Source organism: Gossypium hirsutum, chromosome D09 (genome assembly GCF_007990345.1).
Source record: "Gossypium hirsutum isolate 1008001.06 chromosome D09, Gossypium_hirsutum_v2.1, whole genome shotgun sequence".
NCBI classification, from domain to species: Eukaryota; Viridiplantae; Streptophyta; class Magnoliopsida; order Malvales; family Malvaceae; genus Gossypium; species Gossypium hirsutum.
In genome coordinates, this window is record NC_053445.1 from 39005144 (window position 1) to 39028324 (window position 23181).

The 23181-nt window shown below is 34.2% G+C and overlaps 4 protein-coding genes across 8 annotated transcripts; 1 reads left to right on the forward strand and 3 right to left on the reverse strand.

The window, feature by feature from the left end:
* Nucleotides 1-2819: 2819 nt before the first annotated feature.
* LOC107891513 (tryptophan--tRNA ligase, cytoplasmic) lies at nt 2820-7603 on the forward strand. The gene is made up of 11 exons (XM_016816346.2): nt 2820-3344; nt 3707-3892; nt 4002-4053; nt 4136-4201; nt 4456-4542; nt 4993-5085; nt 5843-5923; nt 6301-6372; nt 6863-6931; nt 7039-7149; nt 7244-7603. The coding sequence occupies exons 1-11, from the start codon at nt 3007-3009 to the stop codon at nt 7292-7294; spliced, it is 1206 nt and encodes a 401-aa protein (XP_016671835.1). The 5' UTR covers nt 2820-3006; the 3' UTR covers nt 7295-7603.
* Nucleotides 7604-8938: 1335 nt separating this feature from the next.
* Nucleotides 8939-10285, reverse strand: LOC121220882 (uncharacterized). Its single transcript, XM_041100580.1, has 4 exons — nt 10027-10285; nt 9803-9869; nt 9278-9379; nt 8939-9098 (listed from the first exon to the last, which is right to left on the reverse strand). Exons 1-4 carry the CDS (start codon nt 10189-10191, stop codon nt 9031-9033), a joined length of 402 nt encoding a protein of 133 aa, XP_040956514.1. The 5' UTR covers nt 10192-10285; the 3' UTR covers nt 8939-9030.
* Nucleotides 10286-11399: 1114 nt separating this feature from the next.
* LOC107891511 (probable NADH dehydrogenase [ubiquinone] 1 alpha subcomplex subunit 12) lies at nt 11400-14697 on the reverse strand. The gene is made up of 5 exons (XM_016816344.2): nt 14537-14697; nt 14387-14413; nt 12285-12376; nt 11862-11971; nt 11400-11777 (listed from the first exon to the last, which is right to left on the reverse strand). Exons 1-5 carry the CDS (start codon nt 14626-14628, stop codon nt 11619-11621), a joined length of 480 nt encoding a protein of 159 aa, XP_016671833.1. The 5' UTR covers nt 14629-14697; the 3' UTR covers nt 11400-11618.
* Nucleotides 14698-17721: 3024 nt separating this feature from the next.
* LOC107891509 (protein FAR1-RELATED SEQUENCE 11) lies at nt 17722-22810 on the reverse strand. 5 transcript variants are annotated; one of them, XM_016816341.2, is made up of 5 exons: nt 22495-22810; nt 22113-22151; nt 20823-21891; nt 19711-20154; nt 17722-18690 (listed from the first exon to the last, which is right to left on the reverse strand). In XM_016816341.2, exons 3-5 carry the CDS (start codon nt 21801-21803, stop codon nt 18073-18075), a joined length of 2043 nt encoding a protein of 680 aa, XP_016671830.1. In that variant the 5' UTR covers nt 21804-21891; nt 22113-22151; nt 22495-22810; the 3' UTR covers nt 17722-18072. The 5 variants fall into 5 exon arrangements, with proteins under 5 accessions (XP_016671830.1, XP_040956515.1, XP_040956516.1 ...); XM_041100581.1 differs by having other exon boundaries at nt 20823-21808; nt 22495-22802; XM_041100582.1 differs by having other exon boundaries at nt 20823-21812; nt 22495-22802.
* Between the last annotated feature and the right edge of the window lie 371 nt (nt 22811-23181).

Consider the following 23181-nt stretch of genomic DNA (forward strand, 5'->3'; position numbering starts at 1 on the left):
AAACTAATTGAATGACAACGAAATAATACAGTTATAGACTAATACCATGTTGGTCACTTATCGGCGTTCGCTCTTAGATGAATACTGCCTGTAGTAGTTTGAAGCAACGTGTCTTAGGCAATATCTATGGTGTGTGCGCTGCCACAAGCTTCCCTCTCGATCAAATGCAGCTAGTATACCGGCGCCCCGGTCTAAAATAACACAGATATCAGGTTGGGGGCACACATGCCTCCTTAACCTAGAGAGAAAGAAATCCCAGTCATCAGACGACTCCCTCGGTACCGTCAATTGGAAGAATTCTCCCACCGCCGTCCTGTGCCACTGCAACCAATAGCCAATGAGTATACCTACCAAACATGAAGGTACCGTCAATTTGTACCAACGACTTGCAGTATGGAAATGCGTCTCGGCATTGCTTAAAGGTCCAAAACAGGCGTTTGAATACTTGGCATCCACGTAGCAATCGGCCGTTGTAGTACGCATGTTTCGTTTCAAGGTTTGTGATGGCACCTGGGACGTATCTCTCTAGCACCTGACACCACTGCCATATTTCATTATATGAGGTGTCTCACCCACTATGCATCTTCTCCAACGCCTTTTGCTTAGCTATCCAAGCCTTGCGGTAAGAGGGCGTGTACCCCATTTGGCTACGGATATTGGCAATTAACACCGGCACTGAAGTCCTAGGATCTGCTTTTATCGTGGGCAGTATTAAGCTAGCTAACATAGCTAAATCCATTTTGGGATGATCTTGTGAAACACCTACAAAGGGAGTACATTCAATAATGCAACATTGCAAAATAAAAGTATTATTCAGAGACATTCAATACTGTACCTGCAGCACATGTATGTGGACCTTTGTACTTTTTTATCTCCCACAACCCTGTCTTTTTCCTTAACGATGCGTAGATTTTCCATGAACATGTGCCGTCTTGCACCGCACACTTCGCCTCAAACTTATCAGATTTTGATTTAACGACGTGGTAATTAACGTCGTTTTTTATGCTATACTGTTTCAAAGCACCAATAAAATTATCCTTGTTGGTAAACTGATTACCAACTTCAAGTTCACTGAAATCTACCCCCGAACTTGTACGATCGCGTAACAGGTGTGGTAGATCTAGAAACTCTAACGCATCATCTGCAGACAGATCGACATTATGCATGTGGGCTGGAAGTGATTATGCTCTGAATCGTGGATTTTCTTCATCATCTGAACTCCTTTCAGCATCTTCACCTTCTGTTGGAATAGGCTCCGGTTCAAAAAATAAGCCAACTTCTGCACCATCCGGCCCGGGCTCTCGAGGTGGATCCACATTGGAGTCATCTTCTAACCCACAATCATCTGCAGCGTACGACGTCCCCTCACCGGTTGACGTCGTAGGTAGTACGTCATCCCTTCTTCTGGGCATTTGATAACGTCCCCAATTGGATGTAGATTGCCATCCACTAGAACTTGATGTCGTTCCCCAGTACGTATTTCCAGCATCAAACGTCGAGCCACCGACGTACATGTCTCATCCACCGACAGAGTGTCTTACGGGGGATGTGCATTCGACACCGCTACCGAACATGGGCTGTTCCGTATTTTATAACCCGCTAACCGAATGTATAAGTTGCTCCACTAGCAAGATGAGTCTGCACCATTGCCTCCAAGCAACGAGCACCTTTTATGTCGAACGAGTCATATGTCACCAGATCAACACAAGAACAAAATCGATACGTGATTGACAGAACTTTCATTGGCGTCGTTCCGAAGATTTTACGCCTAATTCTTTTACGAAGTTCTGTCAAATCTATGTTCTGGTTAAATGACAGTCGCACCGTATTCTCCGACAAAAAAACAACACCATTCTCGGTGTGGCAAACCTCACCATCGTAGTAAATAACAGCACTAATACGTTCACTCATTTTGAAACTCTAACTTTCTTAGCCTCTCTAAATTGTTTCTGCTATGACTTATGCATTCTAAGAACATTTTCTGCCTAATTTATAGCCTCAGCCCAAACTTGCTACTGTAGCAAAATCGGGTCCACGAAGGTGCGATTTCACAATTTCTTCTCAAATAGCATCCTGGTAGAAGCGATTTTATACTTTTTGCTCAGAAACGTCAAAAAAAATATTTCTTAAATGACCTACTGTAGCAAAATAGCGTCCACGAGGGCGCGATTTCACAATTTCTTCTCAAACAGCATCTGGTAGAAGTGATTTTATACTATTTGCTCAGAAATGTCAAAAAATTTATTTTCTTACATGACCTACTGTAGCAAAATCGCGTCCACGAGGGCGCGATTTCACAATTTCTTCTCAAATAGCTTCCTGGTAGAAGCGATTTTATATTACTTGACCAGAAACGTCAACTCGAAATAATTTGGGCCGGGACCTAAAAACCCTAAAAAGCCTGAACCCTAAACCCTAAAAGCCAAAAAAACCAAACGTGAAAAAAAACGTCAAAATCGCGTACCTTAGAACACGCTACGTGGCGTCAAGACATCGCTGCCACGTCAGCGCGACTTGCTGACGTGGAAGGAAATCGCGTCCTTGAGGGTGCGATTTCCTTCCACGTCAGCAAGTCGCGCTGATGTGGCCGCGATATCCTGACGCGTACCCTGACATCGCGCTGACGTGGACACGATTTCGGGAAAAATGGACCAATCCGATAAATAATCAAAAATGGGCCCATTTCGGTAAATTTTGAAAAAAAAACTTTTATTGGTAAATTACCGACTGATTTCAACAATTATATTAATTAAAATGATTAAATTGAAAAAAAAAATGTGACGAATAGATAAGCTTTGAATATAATTTATCTTTGATCTTTCTTTAAAATTTTAAAAAGTAAAAAACCGGAGCAGAGCGGATCGGATGAAACCCCAATTCTAAAAATTTGGTGTCGGGTGCGATAGGACAGTGGACAGTTTCATATAGCCGTCGCCGTAACCTAGTATATAGCAAAATACATCCAATCAGTTCCTTTTATTTCTAAGTGACGATTGCGAAGCCACAATGGAGAAGGTAGAGGACCAGAATCCCCAGCAAGAAGAAGACCAAGTTGTGAATCCATGGGAAGTATCGGCCAAAGACGGCGGTAAGATTGATTACGATAAGCTCATTGACAAATTCGGCTGCCAAAGGCTGGATCAATCCTTTGTTGACCGCGTCCAACGCCTCACTTCTCGTCCCCCTCACGTCTTCCTCCGCCGTGGCGTTTTCTTTGCCCATCGCGATTTCAATGATATTTTGGATGCCTACGAGCGAGGGCAGAAGTTTTATTTGTATACTGGTCGAGGACCTTCTTCTGAAGCTTTGCATTTGGGCCATTTGATTCCTTTCATGTTTACCAAGTAACTTCTTTTTCCATCTTCTTAATTGCTCATTTCCTATAAACGAAAAAGGAACTGAAATTGTGCAATTAGGTGTAATTTTTATTAACTGAAGGCTCAATCGAACTATGATTCATTTGAATATGTACGTAGAAGTATTTCATTATTAGTAAGTAGTTATTTTTCTGAATTTATCTTAAAAGGAGATAAATCAGTGGGAAGCTTACTCACAGGTTCTAGTAATTGCTCCTAAATGATTGGGGTTTAATTGCTTTTGTGGTCTTACAGAGAATTAGAAGGAAAATAAATTTTGTTTTATGTTTCTGAGATTGGTCATATGCATAATTTTGTTAATTTTGGTCAATGCTTGATGTTTCTTGCAGATACCTGCAAGATGCTTTCAAGGTCCCTCTTGTTATACAACTGACTGATGACGAGAAGTGCATGTGGAAAAATCTTTCTGTGGAGGAGAGCCAACGACTCGCCCGTGAGAATGCTAAAGACATCATTGCTTGTGGTTTTGACATATCAAAGACATTCATATTCTCAGACTTTGATTATGTCGGGGGGTATGAAAAACACCAGAGTATTTGTTAAGCATTTCTTTCCAACCTTTTCTTGGAGTAGCGTTTGGAGGCTAATTATAATTATAGGTTTCTCTTTCTTTTGATTTGGCAGTGCCTTCTATAAAAATATGGTCAAGGTTGCCAAGTGTGTCACATACAACAAGGTGTTATTTGTATTCTTTTCTTTGTGACTGGAAGAGCCATTGACCTCATTGTTTAACTATATTCCTTTCTGGTTATATTTAGGTTGTTGGCATATTTGGATTCACGGGAGAGGATCATATTGGAAAAGTTAGCTTTCCACCTGTGCAGGTATATTTCTTTGTTCCAGCATTCACCAGTTTGTGATGACTGCGCTGCAGTGATGAAATCTTTAATTTTTAAGCTTTTTTACTGCTGCTTTTGCTTTAGTGCGAGCTTCAGATGCTGTTCGTCATTATATATTCTTTAAAATTTGGCTACTGGCCACTTATAAGGAACTCTAGCTGCTGTTTCGGTCTTTTTTAACCTATTTCTGTCAAATATTTGCCTGTGTTGATGATTATGCTTATATTCTATTGGTGCAGGCTGTCCCATCATTTCCCTCTTCATTCCCACATCTATTCTCTGGCAAGGATGATCTACGTTGTCTGATTCCATGTGCAATTGATCAGGTTCAGTGCTTTGTTTAGATTCTTCTATGTTTAATTATACAAGTACAGCATATTAACTCTTACTTGAATCTAGTTAACAGTATATGGTTGTGGATATGATAACCGTGGTTTCTGAATTTTAGTTCTTAGTTTTATGTATTGCTCCATGCACTTTGTTATGGGCTCACAATAGCCTTTTATAGTTCCTTTCATTTGTGAAACAGTGACAATTGGTGCAAATCAGATGTTGGGTCTTTTGGCCTTAAAGAAAGCCTTAAGTCAAAGTAATTCTGAAATTTATCAAAATTCATTATTTAATTGTTTGTTGACAATTGGTGAAAACTAATGACTATCTTAGTTATTTTAAATGATCATCTCGTCATTCCTTTCCCTTAGAAATTTTTTTTTCTAGCTGTGTTTGTGTGCAGGTATATTTTTCATTTTTTTTCCTTTTTTATTGCTGGTGCACAGGATCCATATTTTAGAATGACAAGAGATGTTGCCCCTCGGATAGGGTATCACAAGCCTGCATTGATTGAATCATTATTCTTTCCCGCTCTCCAGGTATTCTTTGTAGGCATAGAAACATTACTAAGATAATTATATACAGATGAATTCATCATAAGTTTGTAGTTGCTGGATAAAGATCGATTATTGACAAATGGGTTATTTCCTGTAACAATGTTTTCACGTTATATTATGGCCTATGACTTTGCAATACAAAGTCTATTGTTTGTATGTGGCTAAAGTTTGATATTGTACCCATCTATTTTGTTTTGTATTGCTTTCTTTTGCCTTTTTTTCTGTCTTTTGATTGTACATAAAAGTTTTTAATGGCTTGTGCAGTTATTTCACAATTTTAACTTTTAGGCAAAGAAGTATTTGCTATAGCTTCTTTTTATGCATAAAGCAATCTTGACTTGTATTACTTTGAGCTCCTTCATTTGATTAGGTATTTTTCTTGATGTTTCATTTGAGACTGGAAGCTTAAAAAATGCATATTGTCTACATTATGGCATTGCATTTGCTGTAAAAAAATTATGTTTCAAATTCCGTAAGCTTATGGTAGAGGGTTTTATTACTAGGAGGCTCTTCGTGGAATATGTGTCTGGACATGGTCATCAAGTATTTTGATTACCATTCTGTTGTCTTCAAATGGCCTTTATATGAGATAACCCAGACATGAAGTTAGGCATCAGAATATTGAATGTGATGCCACGTTCTTTCTGAAATGTGCTACATTTGCCTCTATAGATTCATTTACTTGTAATTCTTATCTAGTTAAAACAACAGCCAAGTCATTTTTTACACATAACTGCAGGGTGAAACGGGGAAAATGTCAGCTAGTGATCCAAATTCTGCAATTTATGTGACTGATTCTGCGAAGGACATTAAATACAAGGTTTGTTCATGAAATTCCTTGTCTTTCTGCTTGGCTACTTTCTGACTTTCTCTAGTACTGCTTTCGGAATAGCATGTTGGATTGGATCTATTAGTCCTTCAGATTAAATCTGCTTTTCTTGTTCCTCTCACTTTCTTGCTTTAGTTTGCTGTGTTATTGCAAATTCTGCATATCACCTTTTTCTTGATTCATTTTCTAGCACTGTTATCTCATATGATAAGTGATAACTATATAGGCTGTTCTTGTTGCAAATATTTTATGACTGAAGGAGTCAATTACAAGGAAAGCTTACAGCAATGAAAAAGATCAAATAGATTACTGTTAATTACTTGCTCCGACTGATCTCTCAACATGCTGTAATTGGCATTTGTCTTTAGGTAAACAAGCATGCATTTACTGGAGGACAAGAAACCATAGAAAAACACAGACAATATGGAGCAAATCTTGAGGTAATGGATTTGTTGATCCCTTGTTAAAGGTATCAGATAAAATTTTCTTGCTAGTTTGTGCTTCAGCTTTTAGGTATTGCATGTTATGAGGAAGGTTTCTCTTTATAATTTTGTTACCATCCAAGGATGGTGATTTGGCTTCCTCATTAGATGTATATTAGCTGCCTAGAAAATGCACACACAGACACATATCAATCCAAATGCACATGCTTCCACACAAACACAGGTCGTTGTTTAGCTTTGCAGAAGTTGTTGGTATTCTGGTTTCCTTTTTTCTTCTGGGCTAGGATTAATGGTTGTGTGTTCGTTTGTCTGCATGTTAGGGAGAGATTTAAGCATCTATTCAGAAGCTCACTTAGGATATTTCTTTGCAGAAGATGTTAACGTTTTAGTTTCCTTTGTTTTTTATTTTCTTTTCTTATTTGCTTTTTGCCTAGTATGTTGCTAAATACTAAATGATAAAACTTTATTTTGATTGAGTGGGCTTCAGGTAGATATACCAATTAAATATCTTAACTTCTTCCTTGAGGATGATGCTGAACTTGAGCACATAAAGAAGGTGAGCGTGCTGCTCTCAGTGTTTTCATTGTGTCCAATCGTTGCTTTAACTGCCAGGTTCTTTGTTTTTGTTTCTTGGTTCTTTACATTCTACGTGTCATCTGCTAGGAGTACGGGGCAGGACGCATGCTTACAGGTGAGGTGAAAAAGCGACTGATAGAAGTTTTGACTGAAATAGTAGAAAGACATCGAAGGGCTCGAGCAGCAGTAACGGATGAGGTGAGGTTCTTGAAATACTCCATCGATATATCATGTATTGTCTGATCATCAAAGTCAAGAACTGATGGGGGTCTCCTTTGTTATGTTATTCCAGATGGTGGATGCATTTATGGCTGTTAGACCACTTCCCAATATGTTTGATTGAATTAATACCAGGTAATGAAAAGAACTTGGTGAGATGTTTTCCAAATTATCGAGGAAGAACACAACATTTGGTTATATTTTATTTGTATTCCCTTGCTAGAATTCTCTAAATTACTGAGTTTTGCTTTAGGGAAAATGTATTTTGTGGTGCAATTTCTCAACTCTAGAAATATAGTGAAGTGAGTGTACAATTTTGATTCAGTTGCTTGCTGCAAATTTCATCTTGGACTAAGAGTTATGCTTTTGGATATGGATTACGAATTTAATACGTTACTTTTAATAATTTCAAGGAGTTATTTTTTTGGAACTATTTCATTTTATCATACTTGTGGGTGCAAATTTATCGAACATTGCCTTTTGGTTATCTATTTTCAGCTTTTTAAATCATTAAAAGTGCGTATGTATATATTAAAGTAATTGGTATCAGCTGTTAAAGAGACAATTTCTACTTGTACTTTCACAAGCTGAGTTGAGTCATTACTCATTATATATAGGGTCAAATTTATTTCGGATCTATCTTTTTAATAATTTTATATATTTTATAGACCAATATTTTACCAAAAATAATGTATAAATAAACTTTGTTGAGTTTTTCCATGGTTCACTTAAAAAAAACTTATATAGTAGATAAAAGTGAGGGATAAAAAATAGATATTTGAACAAAAGTAAAGCAAAGTTGATGACCGTTGAAGATGAAAATTTATCCAGAACGGTGCAAAAAAAAAATATCGTATAAATACAAAAAACGAAAAAGTTAAAAATAAACAAATTAATTTCTAGATTCATCTAAATCTAGAAACTATTCATTCAAGTCTATTCTTGTGAAATATTTTTTTATTAATATTTGTCACATCTCATGCTACTAATGGTTCCATCCAAAGTATCAAAGTGTGAAAATTTTCATATTCAAGTATCAGTTAATTTTAAAAAAAATTTAAATATCAACTAAATATAAATGAACAACTTAAAAGGGAACAAAATATTTATTAACCCTTCTATTATTAAAATATACTCCAAATCCATGTTTGAAATTTGATTCCTATTTTTATTTCAAGAAATTAAATATTTATTCATTGAATTTAAAAAATTAAATCTAACATTTAATACCATTAAAAGTACAATATTAGTTGCTTGTTCTATAACTACTCAGCTTTTTCTTTTTAAATATTACACCAACAAATTTAATAGGTACAATAATTAAACTTGGATGAATCAAATGTTCTCAAAAACATTTGAGACAAAATTACAACTAATTATTTTCTTAAAAAAATATAAACTAATAGTTCAACACATTGCGTTCCCAAAGAAAGAAGATAAATTTGAACCTTAAAAGATGAAATTGTTGAAAAAGGCAATCACAAAATCAAACATCATCGGTAAACCAAACATGGGAAAATATGCTATGGATGATCTAAATTCACACTTCTTACATTTTAAAATTAAAAGCAACAAATTTAAAAAGAAAATATTTTAAAAATAATGTACTTACATTTTTTTTCATAAAAATGTTTTTTTCTTAAATTAATGATGTAAAAAGAAAAATATCGATCCAATTTCTCACGACTTTTTAACATCCAAACATCTTTTGCTCATGACTGTTAAGGTAAGAACAATTGTGCGCAAAGCATAGATGCTACTAATGGAATAAAATAAAATAAAAATTGCATTAGCTACCAAATATCATTACCAAGTTGATTTCTACACAAAATGGTACAACACTACTGAGTCCTCGAAAACTTATTCTATCATGGAATCCACTGAAGCAGCTTCAATCCCAGCCTTTGAACTACCACCCTTCTTTTTCCCTGTTGTATAATGAGGTTGAAAAACAAACAAAAACTCAACCCAAAACTAACATCATAAACCAAAGAATAATGCATTGACAGTGACTAGGCTATTCATGTTCCACAAACATGGCCAACACATGCCTCGAGTCTAGGTAACATAACAAGTGAGAATGGTGCATGAGAGAGGATTGGGTTACCTTTTCGATTAATGCGTTTGAGCTTCAAATTCTTCTTCATGGGGAACTTTGTTGGCACTTTGATGGTGGCATCTTGGGATGTGCCTCCATCTTCAGTTGTACCTGTTTTTTAGGATCACATTATAATTATAATGTAAACCAAATATAATCAACCAATCTATTTAACTAGCCTTAACATAGAATGAATGTTGTTTAACTTGCAATTACTTTTACTACAATTATACAATCAAAACACAAAAATTATGTAAGGATCCATGTTTTTGAGGATCAGAATTGTGAGGGATTCACTACATGGTAATTGCAGGGTATACTTAAAACTTATATTAGTATATCAAACAGCTTTTATAATATAGCTTATAAGCTTATAAATTTAATTTGGTTTTGAGTTTATCAATCATCTTCAGCACCTAACAGCTAACCCAAATTAGTAAAATTCCAAACCTTCAGCAGTAATTGCAGTTTTTGAAGTACAAAATAGACATGAAATCAACCACTTAAAAGGAGGAGGAAAAGAAAATTCCAAACCTTCAGCAGCCACCATTTCCACATCTTCCATAGTCACCAAACCCTTCTCTATAACCTCCTTTTGCTCCTATCATTCATAACAAATAAATAATAATAATAAACCAAATATTTATTTTTAAAGAAAAACCCAAATAATCCATTAAACAAATATCCCATCAAATATAGCAAAAGAACAAAAAAAAAGTGAATTTCGATGGGAAGACATTAAAATAAAGCAATCATACCCTGCGCCATTTTTTGAGAAGCTTGCGTTTGCGTTTTCCAGAGACGGAGAGTGATTGGGATTTGTTCTTTAGCTTCTTAGTTGCAGGGTCACCATGAATTAATCTTTTTCTCTCCGCTATTTGGGCTCTCTTCTGCTTCTGAACCACGTTGAAACACTTTGCCATTCTTTTCTTCTTTTTTCCTTGTCTACCAAAACCCTAAAACTCGGTTCTTCTTCTATGATTTGTCCAAGTTTAATAAATTTATTTAAAGGGGATTGTAGTAAGCTTTATGTTAGGCCCACTCCTATATTTATATTTTGTGAATTGTCTTGGTTTGGGCTCTTAGGCCCACCCCTACCTCACAAGTCTTAGCCCTAAACTTGTCCAAAAATTGTAGGTGAAGGTGAAAAAGAAGTTATTCAGCGAATCAGTGGGTTTAAGGTTGTAATACAAAATGGATAATTCTTTTCTTTTTTTAAGATAGTAGTTTTCAGAAGGGCAAATTCCACCCAATATCACTAAATTATTAGTAAGTTTACATTTTGGTCACTTAACTTCAAAAAGTTACAAAATTGTCACTAAACCATTCAAAAAGTTTTCATTTAAACCACTAGGCTATTAAAATTGTTGTTGTATTGCCTTCTTTATTTGCACCACATGCACTAGTCGAAAGGTCTCTCCCCCTTCTCCTTTACAGTTTAACTTTTTCATGAAATAGCATTGAACGTTACAAATTTGCAAACCAAACCCAAATAGCTTTCTTCTCCAATCCCTGTCTCCAGCTATCAAATTGACTTGGATCTAAGATATGCTCTTTTACTTGTCATTGGGTATTGACCTACCATATCGATCGTCAAATCATCACTTGGAGCTCCTTAGACGACTTTTTAAAATAAAAACAAAACAATCCAATCTAGTGACTTAAATAAAAACTTTCAAATAATTCAACTAATTAAATGAGGACTTTCAAATAATTCAATAAATATTTTATAACTTTTTGAAACTAAGTGACCAAAACATAAATTAATTAATAGTTTAATGACCTAAGGTGTAATTTACCCTTTTCAAAAAGGTATTTATAGGATTCTTTTTGTTTTAATATTGAATCATAGTTCTCTTTCGTTATATCACTGAATTGGCTGGGGATACCAAATTCCGCCAAGAAATTATAATTAATATAAATTATTCCTATTCTTAACTCAGGAGTCTAAGAAAATCATGATTAGTATAGTATATATGCTAATACTCGGCATTTAAACCCCACTGACACTGAATACTATACTCTACGGCCTAATACTGTAACCATTCGATCAGAGGACTTTATTCCCATTTTATTTGGATTGGATCATATGCTGGACTATCATTTCCTATGCAGTTTACACTCCGGAATATAAATTAAAGCATCAAAATGTAGATTAAAATTTTGAACAATATCAGATGATGATTTCAAACTTATTTGGCAACATCCAAATATCAAGTTGATAGTTTCCAGTTTCTTGCATTTAAAAAATATGCCCAAAAGCTATCCTTTGAGACGAATACAACCCATATTTATTCATCAAAAACAAAATTCAAACATCCGTCCCACAGCTTGCAAAGTCAAAAGATTACTACTCAGCCTTGGTTGGTTGCCATGATTGGTACCTTGTCCAGTCTCTCTGACCCGGATTAAGTGCATGTCCTTTAGAATGGTAGATAAACTCATTCCCCTTACCAGATAAGTTCTCCTTGTGCTCCACCCCGTACCTCTTGGGTTTTAGCATCAAAAGCTGCAATACCAAAATATGTAAATGTTTTAAGCACATGCTCAGTCTTGCATTCTGTAACGCAAACTTAGTCAAAGCGAGACTTGCCTCATCACCGGTATGGTCAGTTATGAAGTGAAGCCAACCATGCCATTCTGGTGGTACCTGAGAAGCATCATAACGATCCTTTTTTGCATATTCAACCCACCTGTGTCTTCCTACAAATGCCATAAATGTTATGCATCGGTAATAAACATAAATTAGAGACGATGACATCTCGTTACATACATTCATAGAGATGGTGTTTATTGCTTGCATATAGTTGACCATTATAAGCAAATACATCCATATGCAATACAAGCATGCAAGACAAGGAAATATGAAAACCAAAATAATCTCGAGAATACAGCTGAAAGGACCATCTTGTAGATTTCAAGTATTTAAAGGCTCAAGAATGCAGATTTTAAATCATCCAATTTTCCTTCTAGCATTTTCAACATGTGCTTCATATAAAACAGAGAGGAATCTAACCAGCTTGTGTGTCTCCGAGTTTCTCATAATACTTATTGCCGAATTTATCAACACCCACAACTGTTGCCCCTATATTGTGGATTTTGGTTTGCCTGGACCAACCAATCAAATTGCCATCAAAAGATGAAATAAATAATAATGATGAGAGCATACCCAAAATAATTTCAGACTCATGGATACTTAGATAAAAAAAAAAAAGATATATACAACACTCCTGAGGCTTGAAGAACTGGACATATAAAAGATATCCTTCTATTGTAAATATATAAATGGTAAAATTGAAAACCTGGAAAAGAAAAAGAGCAACTAATCTACAGGAAAGATGATTTTCAAGACCATATAAGCGAATGAAGGCTCCTATTTACTCCAGCTTGACAACTTCCTGGAAACAATGGAAGATATCTAGACTAGATAGCCTTCCCTTACAATTGTAAATTGAGATAATCATTTGCTACCATAAAGGTTTAAGAAAGAAATTGTCAGAAAGGATTCACAAGCAAGAAAATTGCATATGCCATTCATACCCCACCGGTTACAACTCACAAGCAATGCTTCTTGACTTGCATTGCAGCAAACAAACATGCCTTATGAGACCAGAAAATCAAAGAGATTAATTAGAATTCTATGGCTTTTTACAAAAATGCCATGCCTATTTCAATAATTCATTCTTAAGATGACTCTAGAGTCTAGACAGAAAAAAGTGAGACTAAGATTGATGTGAAGAACAAGGAACAAGACAATATGTCCAACTTAAGGATAATGAAACTCCAACAGAAGAAGAATAATGCTAGTTACAATGCCAATATAGACATGGCCAACATAAACGTAGTTGTGCAAAGGCAACATAAGATGTCACTTTCAAGGAAAGACAATGGCAAGATGTTACTAAATACAGCATGTCTAACTCAATAGAAGAGCCCAAGAGTTATGGTTCATATCTTTGTGGTGGGAGAAGCAGAATTGATCTAATTTCTTGAGGCTTCATGGGATGGATGAAAGCAACTTTTCTTTCAAGTCATATTAAGTATAGTAAGGTTTATATGAAGAAAGATGAACAAGTCAATTTGCCCAACATAAATGTCATATCACATATGCGTATGCAAAGGCAACCTAAGATGTTAGTTTCAATGAAAGACCACCAAAGCAAATGTCTCTAAATGCAACATACCAAGCTCAGAAGAACAAAAGAGTTTCAGCTCATGTATTTGAGGTGGAAAGTTGGAATTGATCTAATTTCTTGAGGCTTTACGGGATGAAAACATCATTTCCTTAAATCTGAAGTCAGACAAAGTACAGAAGGTTCAAGAGCTGACACTGGAAAGTGCTGCAAACATTTTTTATCATTCTCACAAGGTTCTGAAATGCCAAGGGGCATTATCACTTTTAAGAGTCTGGACTTGATTGCATTTACTCATAACTGATGAAACGGTGCATCATAGTTCAAAGCCAGCAAAAAAACATTCTTTCATGCCATCGCAAAAAGATTCACTAAAAATGCCCATACCACTCGTCAGCGTTCAAAACTTCTTCAGAAAAATTCATTTCATCCCATAATATGTGATGCAAGTAAACATGGATTAGACCCATGAAAGTTGGGGTTTAAATCCTAATGTTTCTAAATACTTAGGAGCTAAAAGAAAATTATTCACATGGTTTATTAGTGAATCAGTTTCTAATTATAAAATCACTTCCCCCTTTTCCTTTCCCAGCAGCCATTGAATATCTATGCAAGCTGTAGATTTAGAATCTTTAAATCAGAAACATCTCACTGAAGCTGGATAATATTCCTAGCTTCCATTATTTCTCCCCAAATCAAGCGGATTTACATCCAAGTCTCTAGTTCTTCTTGGTTAGCTTAAATTTAAAGGATAGTTAAAGTTTCTCTCTTTCTATTTATACAAATCTCGTGAAAAATAAAGTAAAATAAAAATAATCTTATTGCTAAATCCAATAGATATTCCAGTCGGATTCTATTGATTCTAATTAAAATTTATTGAAATTTCAATTTCAGTAACCTCCTAATTCCATTTTTTAAAGAAATGATAAATTTCCAATTAAGAAAAAAGGAGCTGGAAATTATTAAGAGAGAGAATTAGACGTACAGAAGGTTTCCATCGAAGAAGCATTTCCTGAAGGAAAGGAAAGGGAAAAAAAATCAGTAAATAAGGTGGGTTATCCATTTTTTGAATCGAAGAAACAATAGAAATTAGAAGAAATCGAATAAACAAAAGGAAGAGAGTGGAACTACGGACGTGAAGCCATCATCCTTGAGCTCCCTTAAGAAACTGCGGAGACCCCTCTCACGGATCGCCTGCAACGCGCTCTTCACCACCGTCGTCGCCATCGCCAGACCTCTCTTGTCTTTCGTATCTCCAACAATGAGCCTTTTTCTTTTTTTATGGACTTTAGGTTTATATGATTTTTTTTTATTTTTTTAAGGGTTAATATAGGATTTGGCACCTGATTTTGACTTTAATATTCAATTTGGTACTTAATCTTTTTTGTCTCAATTTGATATATTAATTTCGCCTTCAATTTGGTACCTAAGATTTTCCAATTTGATACTCAAGGTTTTTTCCTAATTAAGTTCTCGACTTTGGTTTCAATGTTCAATTTAATATTTGAGGTTTTTTCTTAATCCCGACTAGTTACCCGTGTTTTTTCTTACTAGAGTACGCATATCAAATACTTATTGGTAACATGATGTCATTTAGTATGGGTATTAAATTAAACATCAAAACCAAACTTAGGTACCAAATTAAGACAAAAATTTTAGGTATAAATTGAATATTAAAACTAAACTAAGTACCAAATGGTAACCCTTTTAAAATGTTTTTTTTTTCATATACAAATCAATACGTTTTATAAAAATATCTATCTATATTATATTTAAGCTTCTTACTTAAGTCGGTAAAACAAGTTAAATTGCATATCAATTTCATTAAATGTGACTAAAATACCTTTTTACATAAAAACTAATATATATATATATAATAAGCATGTTTTTGTCTATATTATTATATTTAAATTCTTGACTGAGTTGGTGTCACAAGTTTATCGGGCATCAATTCAATTGAAGAAAAATTAAAATACCTTTTTATATGCAAATTAAGTTATATAATTATGAGGATGCTTTTGTCTTTTTAATATTTTATAGAAAATCAGTAACACATATAATATATTTAAACTCCATGATTAGATTGGAATCATAAATCAACTGGACATCAACTCAACTGAAAAATAACTAAAATACCACTTTATATACAAAGCAAGTTATTATTGTTATTGTGGTGTTTTTGTCATTTTATATAAAAAAAAATCAATAAAAATTTGCACAATGTAATATTTGAAACTAAACAAAATTAATTTTTAATTTTTAATTTTACCATTCTATCTAAAGGTTTATTTAACACTTAATTTTACCATTTTATTTAAATAATGCTAATTTTCTTGAATAGGGATATCTTAATTTATTTTTATTTTCGTATTTTTTGTGTCCGTTTTACGATTCATATTTAGAATTTATGGCTATCCCTCATAATAATATCGTCTCCAAAATTCGAACCGGTGATATCCAAATTATTTATCAAAATATGTTTTATCATGCACACTAGAGCTGCTCATCCAGAAAAAATTTCGGCCCGGCCCGAAATATGGGCCTAGAATTTTGCCCAAGCCCGGCCCGGGAAAAAATTCATAAGCCCGGGCCCGGCCCGTTTTTTAAATGAATACCAAAAATTTATTTTTAAAATTAAAAAAATTTATTTTAAAAATATTTTAAAATTAAAAAAAATTAAAAAAGTATTTTAAAAATATTTTAAAATTAAAAAAATTTAAAAAAAGTATTTTAAAAGTATTTTAAAATTAAAAAATTACAAAATGATATCATATAAAGATTTGACACTCATATATATCGTGGTGAAACCAAGTCCATAAACTCAATTAAATACATCGGACCTCAACACCCATGAATATTGAAGTCTAATTAAACGTAATTGCTCTAAACCTTAACCCTAAACTTATATACACCTCTCTTTTTTTTGCACAAAACTCTAAAGTTTCCTACTATAAACCCTAAGCTATCATTCCCACTTAAATCTTGAACTCCACCATCAAATTCTACTAATTTAACCCTTTGTTATTATAACATATTTTATGGGAAACTTATTGAAAATTTCATAAAAGATGTTGAATAAAGAAATGTTTGCTTAAAATAATTTGACATGTTTTTAATATTTTTAAATTAGTTAAAATCTATTTTGAATTGTTTTGGACTTGTTTTAAAGGATCTTTAACCGTATCAAAACTAATCTCAAATCGATCTTAAACATCAATCCCAACACTAATCTCTCATCGTGTTGAAATTGAACATGAGAAAGGGTAGCGGATCAATCCTCATGTCTTATAATCATTTTTTTAGTACACAAGCAAGTAATGATGATCCAATAAAGAATATCAATTATTTACAAAAATATTCAACACAACATTCATTTCTGTCTTCTCTCTTTGTACATATATGTTGGACATACTTGTATCAACTTTGTAAACATCCATTATTTATACAAAAACACCAATTGTAATCGAAGAGGTTGCTAGTTGAATATGGAAAGCAAGAGTAATTTGTATACTAGCTATTGTAAAGATAAAGAGCCTAGTCTCTACATTATCTTTAAAAGATATCCATTTAAGTTAGTGAATTGAGATTTCATTAAATAAATTAAGATAAAATGTACATCAATATTTACTCTTTTTTCTCTTTTAACTAAAACAACATATACATTTCTAGAATGAGCTAACAAATTTTAAAAAAATATTGTTTTACTAAAATTGAAAGAGTAAAATATATCTTCCATAATAGTAAATTTTGTTTAGATTATAATAAATTGAATATTAAATTCTTTAGACATTTCAATAAGTTATTTTAAATTTACACTTTGAACTCTCATAAAATTGATAACCCATATTAACAAGCTAACCTGAGTTGGTGGATTTTGGTTGAGCCCTGATATTGTTTTATTATCTCAACTTCCAAAATTTTAAACTTGGGTATCCGAAATTAAGCTTCATTTGTTTTTCAAAAATATTTTTTTATTTTTTATTTTTATAAAATATTTTTCATTTTCTATTTTTAAAAATTTTAAAAATGTGTTTTGTAGCTTTTTTCTTAAAATAGAATAACAAGATAAAATAATAAAAAATCATATTTATAAAGATGGAAACCAAAGATTTAAATTTTATTTTAAGTTTTTTTTTTTTGTGAAGTTAAACCGACGTCAATTCATCAAAATAATGAAAATGATTTTTTTCCAAATTTTTACGTGGATATTTGGTGGATAATCTCGTATCCAAGTGTGAGACAAGTATTACCAAAATAATAATGATAATAAAACAGAGAGCTATTGAGCTAATCAGCTGCCTTGGAAAAGAAACAAGTTCATCTAGAACAATTTCTTCCTGTGCTTTCTTTTTTTCCTAAAGAAAATTCACATCAATATCAGAAAATACAAAATAAGCTCTCTATGTCTATATATTTTACATTTAGAAATCATTAAGAACATACCCTCCCCGTCCCTCCACCAAAGTCTAGGTACTGAAAACAAACATTGACAGGAACGGACAAAACGATGCCTATGGAGTGCAACTCATGTACTTTTGATTCCATAACTACAAAATTACTATGCAAATGCCGAATCCTTCATCGACTCTTGCATTTCTAACCTCAACAGTGATTTTTTTTCCTCTCCTCCAAATTTCTTATATTGCCTTCTGCACTAATTGCTTAAGATTTTCAAAGATTTCTATGAATAGGGGAAATATCCCGCGCACCTTGTGATGCAACTGGCGGCTCTCTTATGCGAGACAAAAGAATGGAGACTTGCTCGGTGGCAATATCCAACCTCTCCTTTGACTTGGCAGATTCAGTTACAAGGGTTGATACCATACTCTGCAACAGTTGAATCCGCTCCGTATGATCACTTGAAGTACTTTGGAGAAGCTTTGCGGGTGATGTGCTGATCCTTCTCCACCGTAAGGGAAGATATCTGTCTGGAATCTGAAAGCAATTTCCTGTCGAGAGAACTCGAAGGGCATGGCGGCAAAGAATTCCGGAGAACTCAAACTGATGGCAGCTGCAACTTATAATGCCTTCTCGTGGAACCCAATACACTTTCCGGCCTCCTTCGAGTTTTGTATGATGTCTTACAAGGAAACCATCATCCATCTGAAATGATGCATAGTGAGCAGCTAAAACTAGTTGCTCTTGAAGCTTGGAGAAGGCAAAAGGAGTGAGGACAGAGGCAGCATGAGATTCCATAGGAGCTCCAGTTTTTAGGCAAATATTTTGAAGATTTTGCTGCATTGTCTGTTGTTCTGCTGCTTGATCTTTAAAATCCACAGCAACAGCAACCTAATTGATAAAGTTATATCAACAAGGGAAGCAAAATCATGCTACATGATAGCTGATAATACATAGAATGAAGAATTGCCAAATCACTTTTGCGAACCACATTGTTGATGCATTACAAGCAAAAACAAGTACAACAATCAACAAAAGGAAAATACTTGTCAAGATAAATGCAGATTCCAGATAGAAGCCAATTTCCAACCCCATCATGACAATGCTGGTGTGGAGATCATAAGATAATGAAATTTAGTTGAGCAGCACGAGGTTCAAGTTTATATGTTAATTGGCAGATATTGTTCCAAAACCAATATTAGACTGGAAAGATTTGACCCCCATCAACTGATAAAAGCATGGTTCAATAAACTTGTCAGGCTTTGGCACAAAGAAATCTTAATCCTAACTGCTGAATCAGGCATAACTTCAGATATAAGGCAAGTTGATCAAACCGTAGCATCTAATCGAGGCTCTAGAGATCAGGATGTAGAATTATTAATGTTTAACCATGTAGATGAACTGTAACAATAAAGAAAGTATAACTTCCAAAAGGTGCTCTAAAAAATTCATTGCCTTTCTAGACATCTTGAAAAATCCTCTACTACAATTTTTATTCTTTGGTTAAAACTGAGTAGCCATAAAAATGGACTAAACAAAGCTTCAGGTGATAATGCAGACATTGAATGGATGACATTATCCATGTTTCAAAGAGCAACAGTTCTACAATTCAGTGTACAGGATTCAGGATATACAGTGGAGGGGCATTAAAATCCAACTTCCTACGTTGATGAAAGAAGCAATGCCAGGCAACTCGACAAACAAAAGTTTGTACAAGCCTAAATTATGCACTTACTATCATAGAATCTTCTTATTCTGAAATCCTAAAACAATCAATTTCTTTCTTATACCTTGAATGAGGATCAGAAAATGAAAATTCCAGATGCATGTGCTTCAGGAATCATGAGTCAAGAGATTCAATAAGGAACTCACAATTGGGTTTGAAGGAAATTACAGATAGAGAGAACATACTTGTTCCACAAATTGCGCAAGTCGAGTCTGTGCACTTAAAAACCTTTGAATGAAAGAATTGATGGCCTTTGAGTGGCCAGTTGTAGTCATTCCTGCAAAGAAATGACTTCTCAAGTATGGCAAAGCCCATAGTGTACGTAGTGCAAACAAGTTGGCAATATGCCTGTTAGTGTGTAACCCGAAAAAGTCGACCATGTCCCTCCAGCCCAATTCAAAATCCTCAATTGACTCTAAATTGTAGAGTCGATAAAACTCAGCTTTCCACTCGTTGTAACGGTCCCCCAAAACTGCATTAAACCAGGATGGAAACTTTGCCACAATCATCCATATGCAGAGTGCATGTTTAGTTGAAGGCATATCAATGGCTATGGCTTCTTTCAGACACATATTTTGATCAGTTAATATCGTCTGCGGTGCCTTGCCATTCATGAATCCTAAGAAAGCCTTTTGGAGAAGAGAAAAAATAAGAAGACACTGATTTAGCAAGCCCCTAAAACACCATAAAGAAGAAAGGGAGAAATAGGGGGGAAAAGAGATGAACAGTAGCAAATTTGAGAACCACAAGATTATAAGGATAAAGACAGAGTGTGTGCGTGTGTGTCTGTGTGTATTAATCTTCTGTATAAGGGAAACCTTCCATTCAAAATTATGTTCCAGCATCCTTCTTTTTCCCCACCCCATCCTGATTTAGCGGAAATTGACCATATATTATAAATCAGATAGGTTTATGCTAAAATTGGCCTAGCATTTTGCAGTTTCGATAAAGCATATGAACTCACTAAACCATTTATAAATAGATTCTTTTTCCATGCTCCCAACCGAGGAACCCTGCACAACTACAAAGATTGTTAAAAAGGTCTTCATCTTGTGTAAACCTACCAGCTCCCTATTAGTTCATCCCATACACTAAATCATCATTTGAATGAATTATTTTTTCCCTCCTTCCCTCATTTCTTTTCCGCCTTTGCTTTCAGCAATGTCAGAAGAGGCACAAAGGACACAAAATTGACAGCCATAGCTGTACCATATGATAGACTGAGAAAAGCTATATAATATTACATTGCATTATATAATATAATAGTATATTAATATGTTATATCATACTATATTACCTTTAAAGCCCATGAAAATGACCTTGAATTTTCTTCTCGTAAAAGCACACACCCAAAAAAGCAAGGCATCCCATAATTATTCACTCCAACCCATATCCCCAGTGGCAGGTCAAATGCAGTCAAACGATGAGTCGTGTCAAACACCACAGCATCACCATAGATTTCATATGACTGGACTGATGATGCATATGACCAGGCAATGTTGTCTAACCTGTTGTTTGAATCAAGTGTATACTCAAATTTGAAGTTGGGATCCTTATCCTTATTGTTTCTACACATTCTTAATAAATCTATGCTTTCATCTTCTTGATCTGATTTCCTGAACGACTGAAGCAAATTTCTCACATCCTTCTCAGTGAAAGGCAGATATCCTGGCTCCACACACTTCTCAAGTTCCATCAGCCTCATCATTTGCTGTACTGAGATTCCTGTTTTGGCAAACATAAGGATTCGGTTCTTATCTGCATCTGAGATAGTTCGATATGCAGGAAGGAACCGAACTTGATTTGGTTCCAAAAGTTCATGATTGTGGTGGTTCACAAAACCTGTGACACGCCATTCTGCAGGTCCTAAGTCTGTTACTTTGCTTATCCGCAAGTAAGCTTGACATCCACATCGGGACGATTTTCTGTTTCTTTGTGGTTTACTATCATTTAAGGTTTTAACAGGTGTATTGCCAGCACGGTGACAGACAAAATAACGTCTTGTAAGTCCTTTTCCAACCCCATCTTTTCCTTCTGTACGATGACGACGGATTGAAAAGCCACATCGCTTTGCATATTCACTATAAAATTCATAAGCCGCATCATGAGTTGCAAATCTTTGCCCAATATATGGAACGGAATCAGCAGTGGTTTCCAGAGAAAGTCGGGTTTCATCAGGTGATTCCTCTGGGCTACTTGTTTCATCTAAAGACAAGGATCGTTGATCCGAAGGATCATCATACATGACCAGCATCCGTCCAGCATCTTCAGACATCATTTTTCCTGACTAACCCAGTTTAGGTCAAACCAAGATCATGTATCCAGCACGAAAACGAAGAAAATGAAATTCCGTAAACCAATGTAATCTGTATATTCATTTTAATAACACGTCAAAATTAAAATGATATAAAGAAACTGAAACTATCAAAGAATGTTGATTGGTATAAAAGTAAATCACAATTCAACTTCATTAAAATCTCAAATCAAGCATGAACACAGACCACTTGATGCCCAATTTCCCAAACGCAAACATTAGCACTTCACATTTCACAAAATGGAATATTCTCGAGTGTCTATCAGTACTGACCTTATCGAACCAATCCCTCTCATCTAAAATTCCAACTTCCTGAACAACAAAAATCTATGTTAAGCTGATGACCCATTTAGACGATCAATTCAGAATTCATGAACGATTTAATCAAGTTATGCAATGAAAAAAAAAAGGGTAATATGTGCAAATAACCAATAATAATAAGCAACATTAAAGAAGATCTTCAATGGGCTCAAAAGGTTGACTCAATAATTCCAAACCATACACCTTATATGAATATCATAAAGTTCAATAAGCTATGAATTGAAATTCATGTAAAAATAGGAAACAGAAACATGTAGTGAAAAAAGTTGAGAGAAATAAAATCTGGGTCATCCAAAAGTAACTTAAAAATCGAAGAAATAAAAAAGGAATTTACCTATTTGACCAAGAAGTGTGGGTTTGCAGGAGTTGAGAGGAAGAAGCTGAGAAAGAGGAAATATATATATAAATAAAAAATTATTATTATTGATACTAACAGTAAAACAGGAAAAGAAGAATATGAGAGTAGGAGAGAAAAGAAGGGAAAGGAAAGGAAATGGAGGAAAGAAACTAAAATGAGAGGAATTGCTGCAGTGGAGAGGCAGAAAGGAAGAAGGCGTTTGGCTGAAGGAGGGTCGACGAGAAAACAGAAGTGGAAAATTATGTGAGGATAAATGAGAGCGTCGCTGCTTGTTGTTGAAATTAAAATCAATAATTCAAAAATTCAAAAGAAATTAAATTAAACTAAAAATTCATCCGTGGTTAAAGCCTCTTTTGTTGATACCTTAATTATCAAACGGTTTGTACCCAAAATTTTTTTTTGTATAATATAAAATTAATTAATAATTATTATATATAAATATGTATAATATCAAATTAACAAATAAATTAAATTGTGAGTAAAATAAAATTTAAATATAAAAATAGATTAGATTAAAAATACTAAATAAGTACAATTATATATTATTGTATCTTTGGTTCAAAATTTCATTATAGACAATTTTTTATTTTTTATAATAATATAAAAGTAAAAAACACTCACATAATTATATAATTTACTTTGCAAATAAAAAGTTTCTTGGCA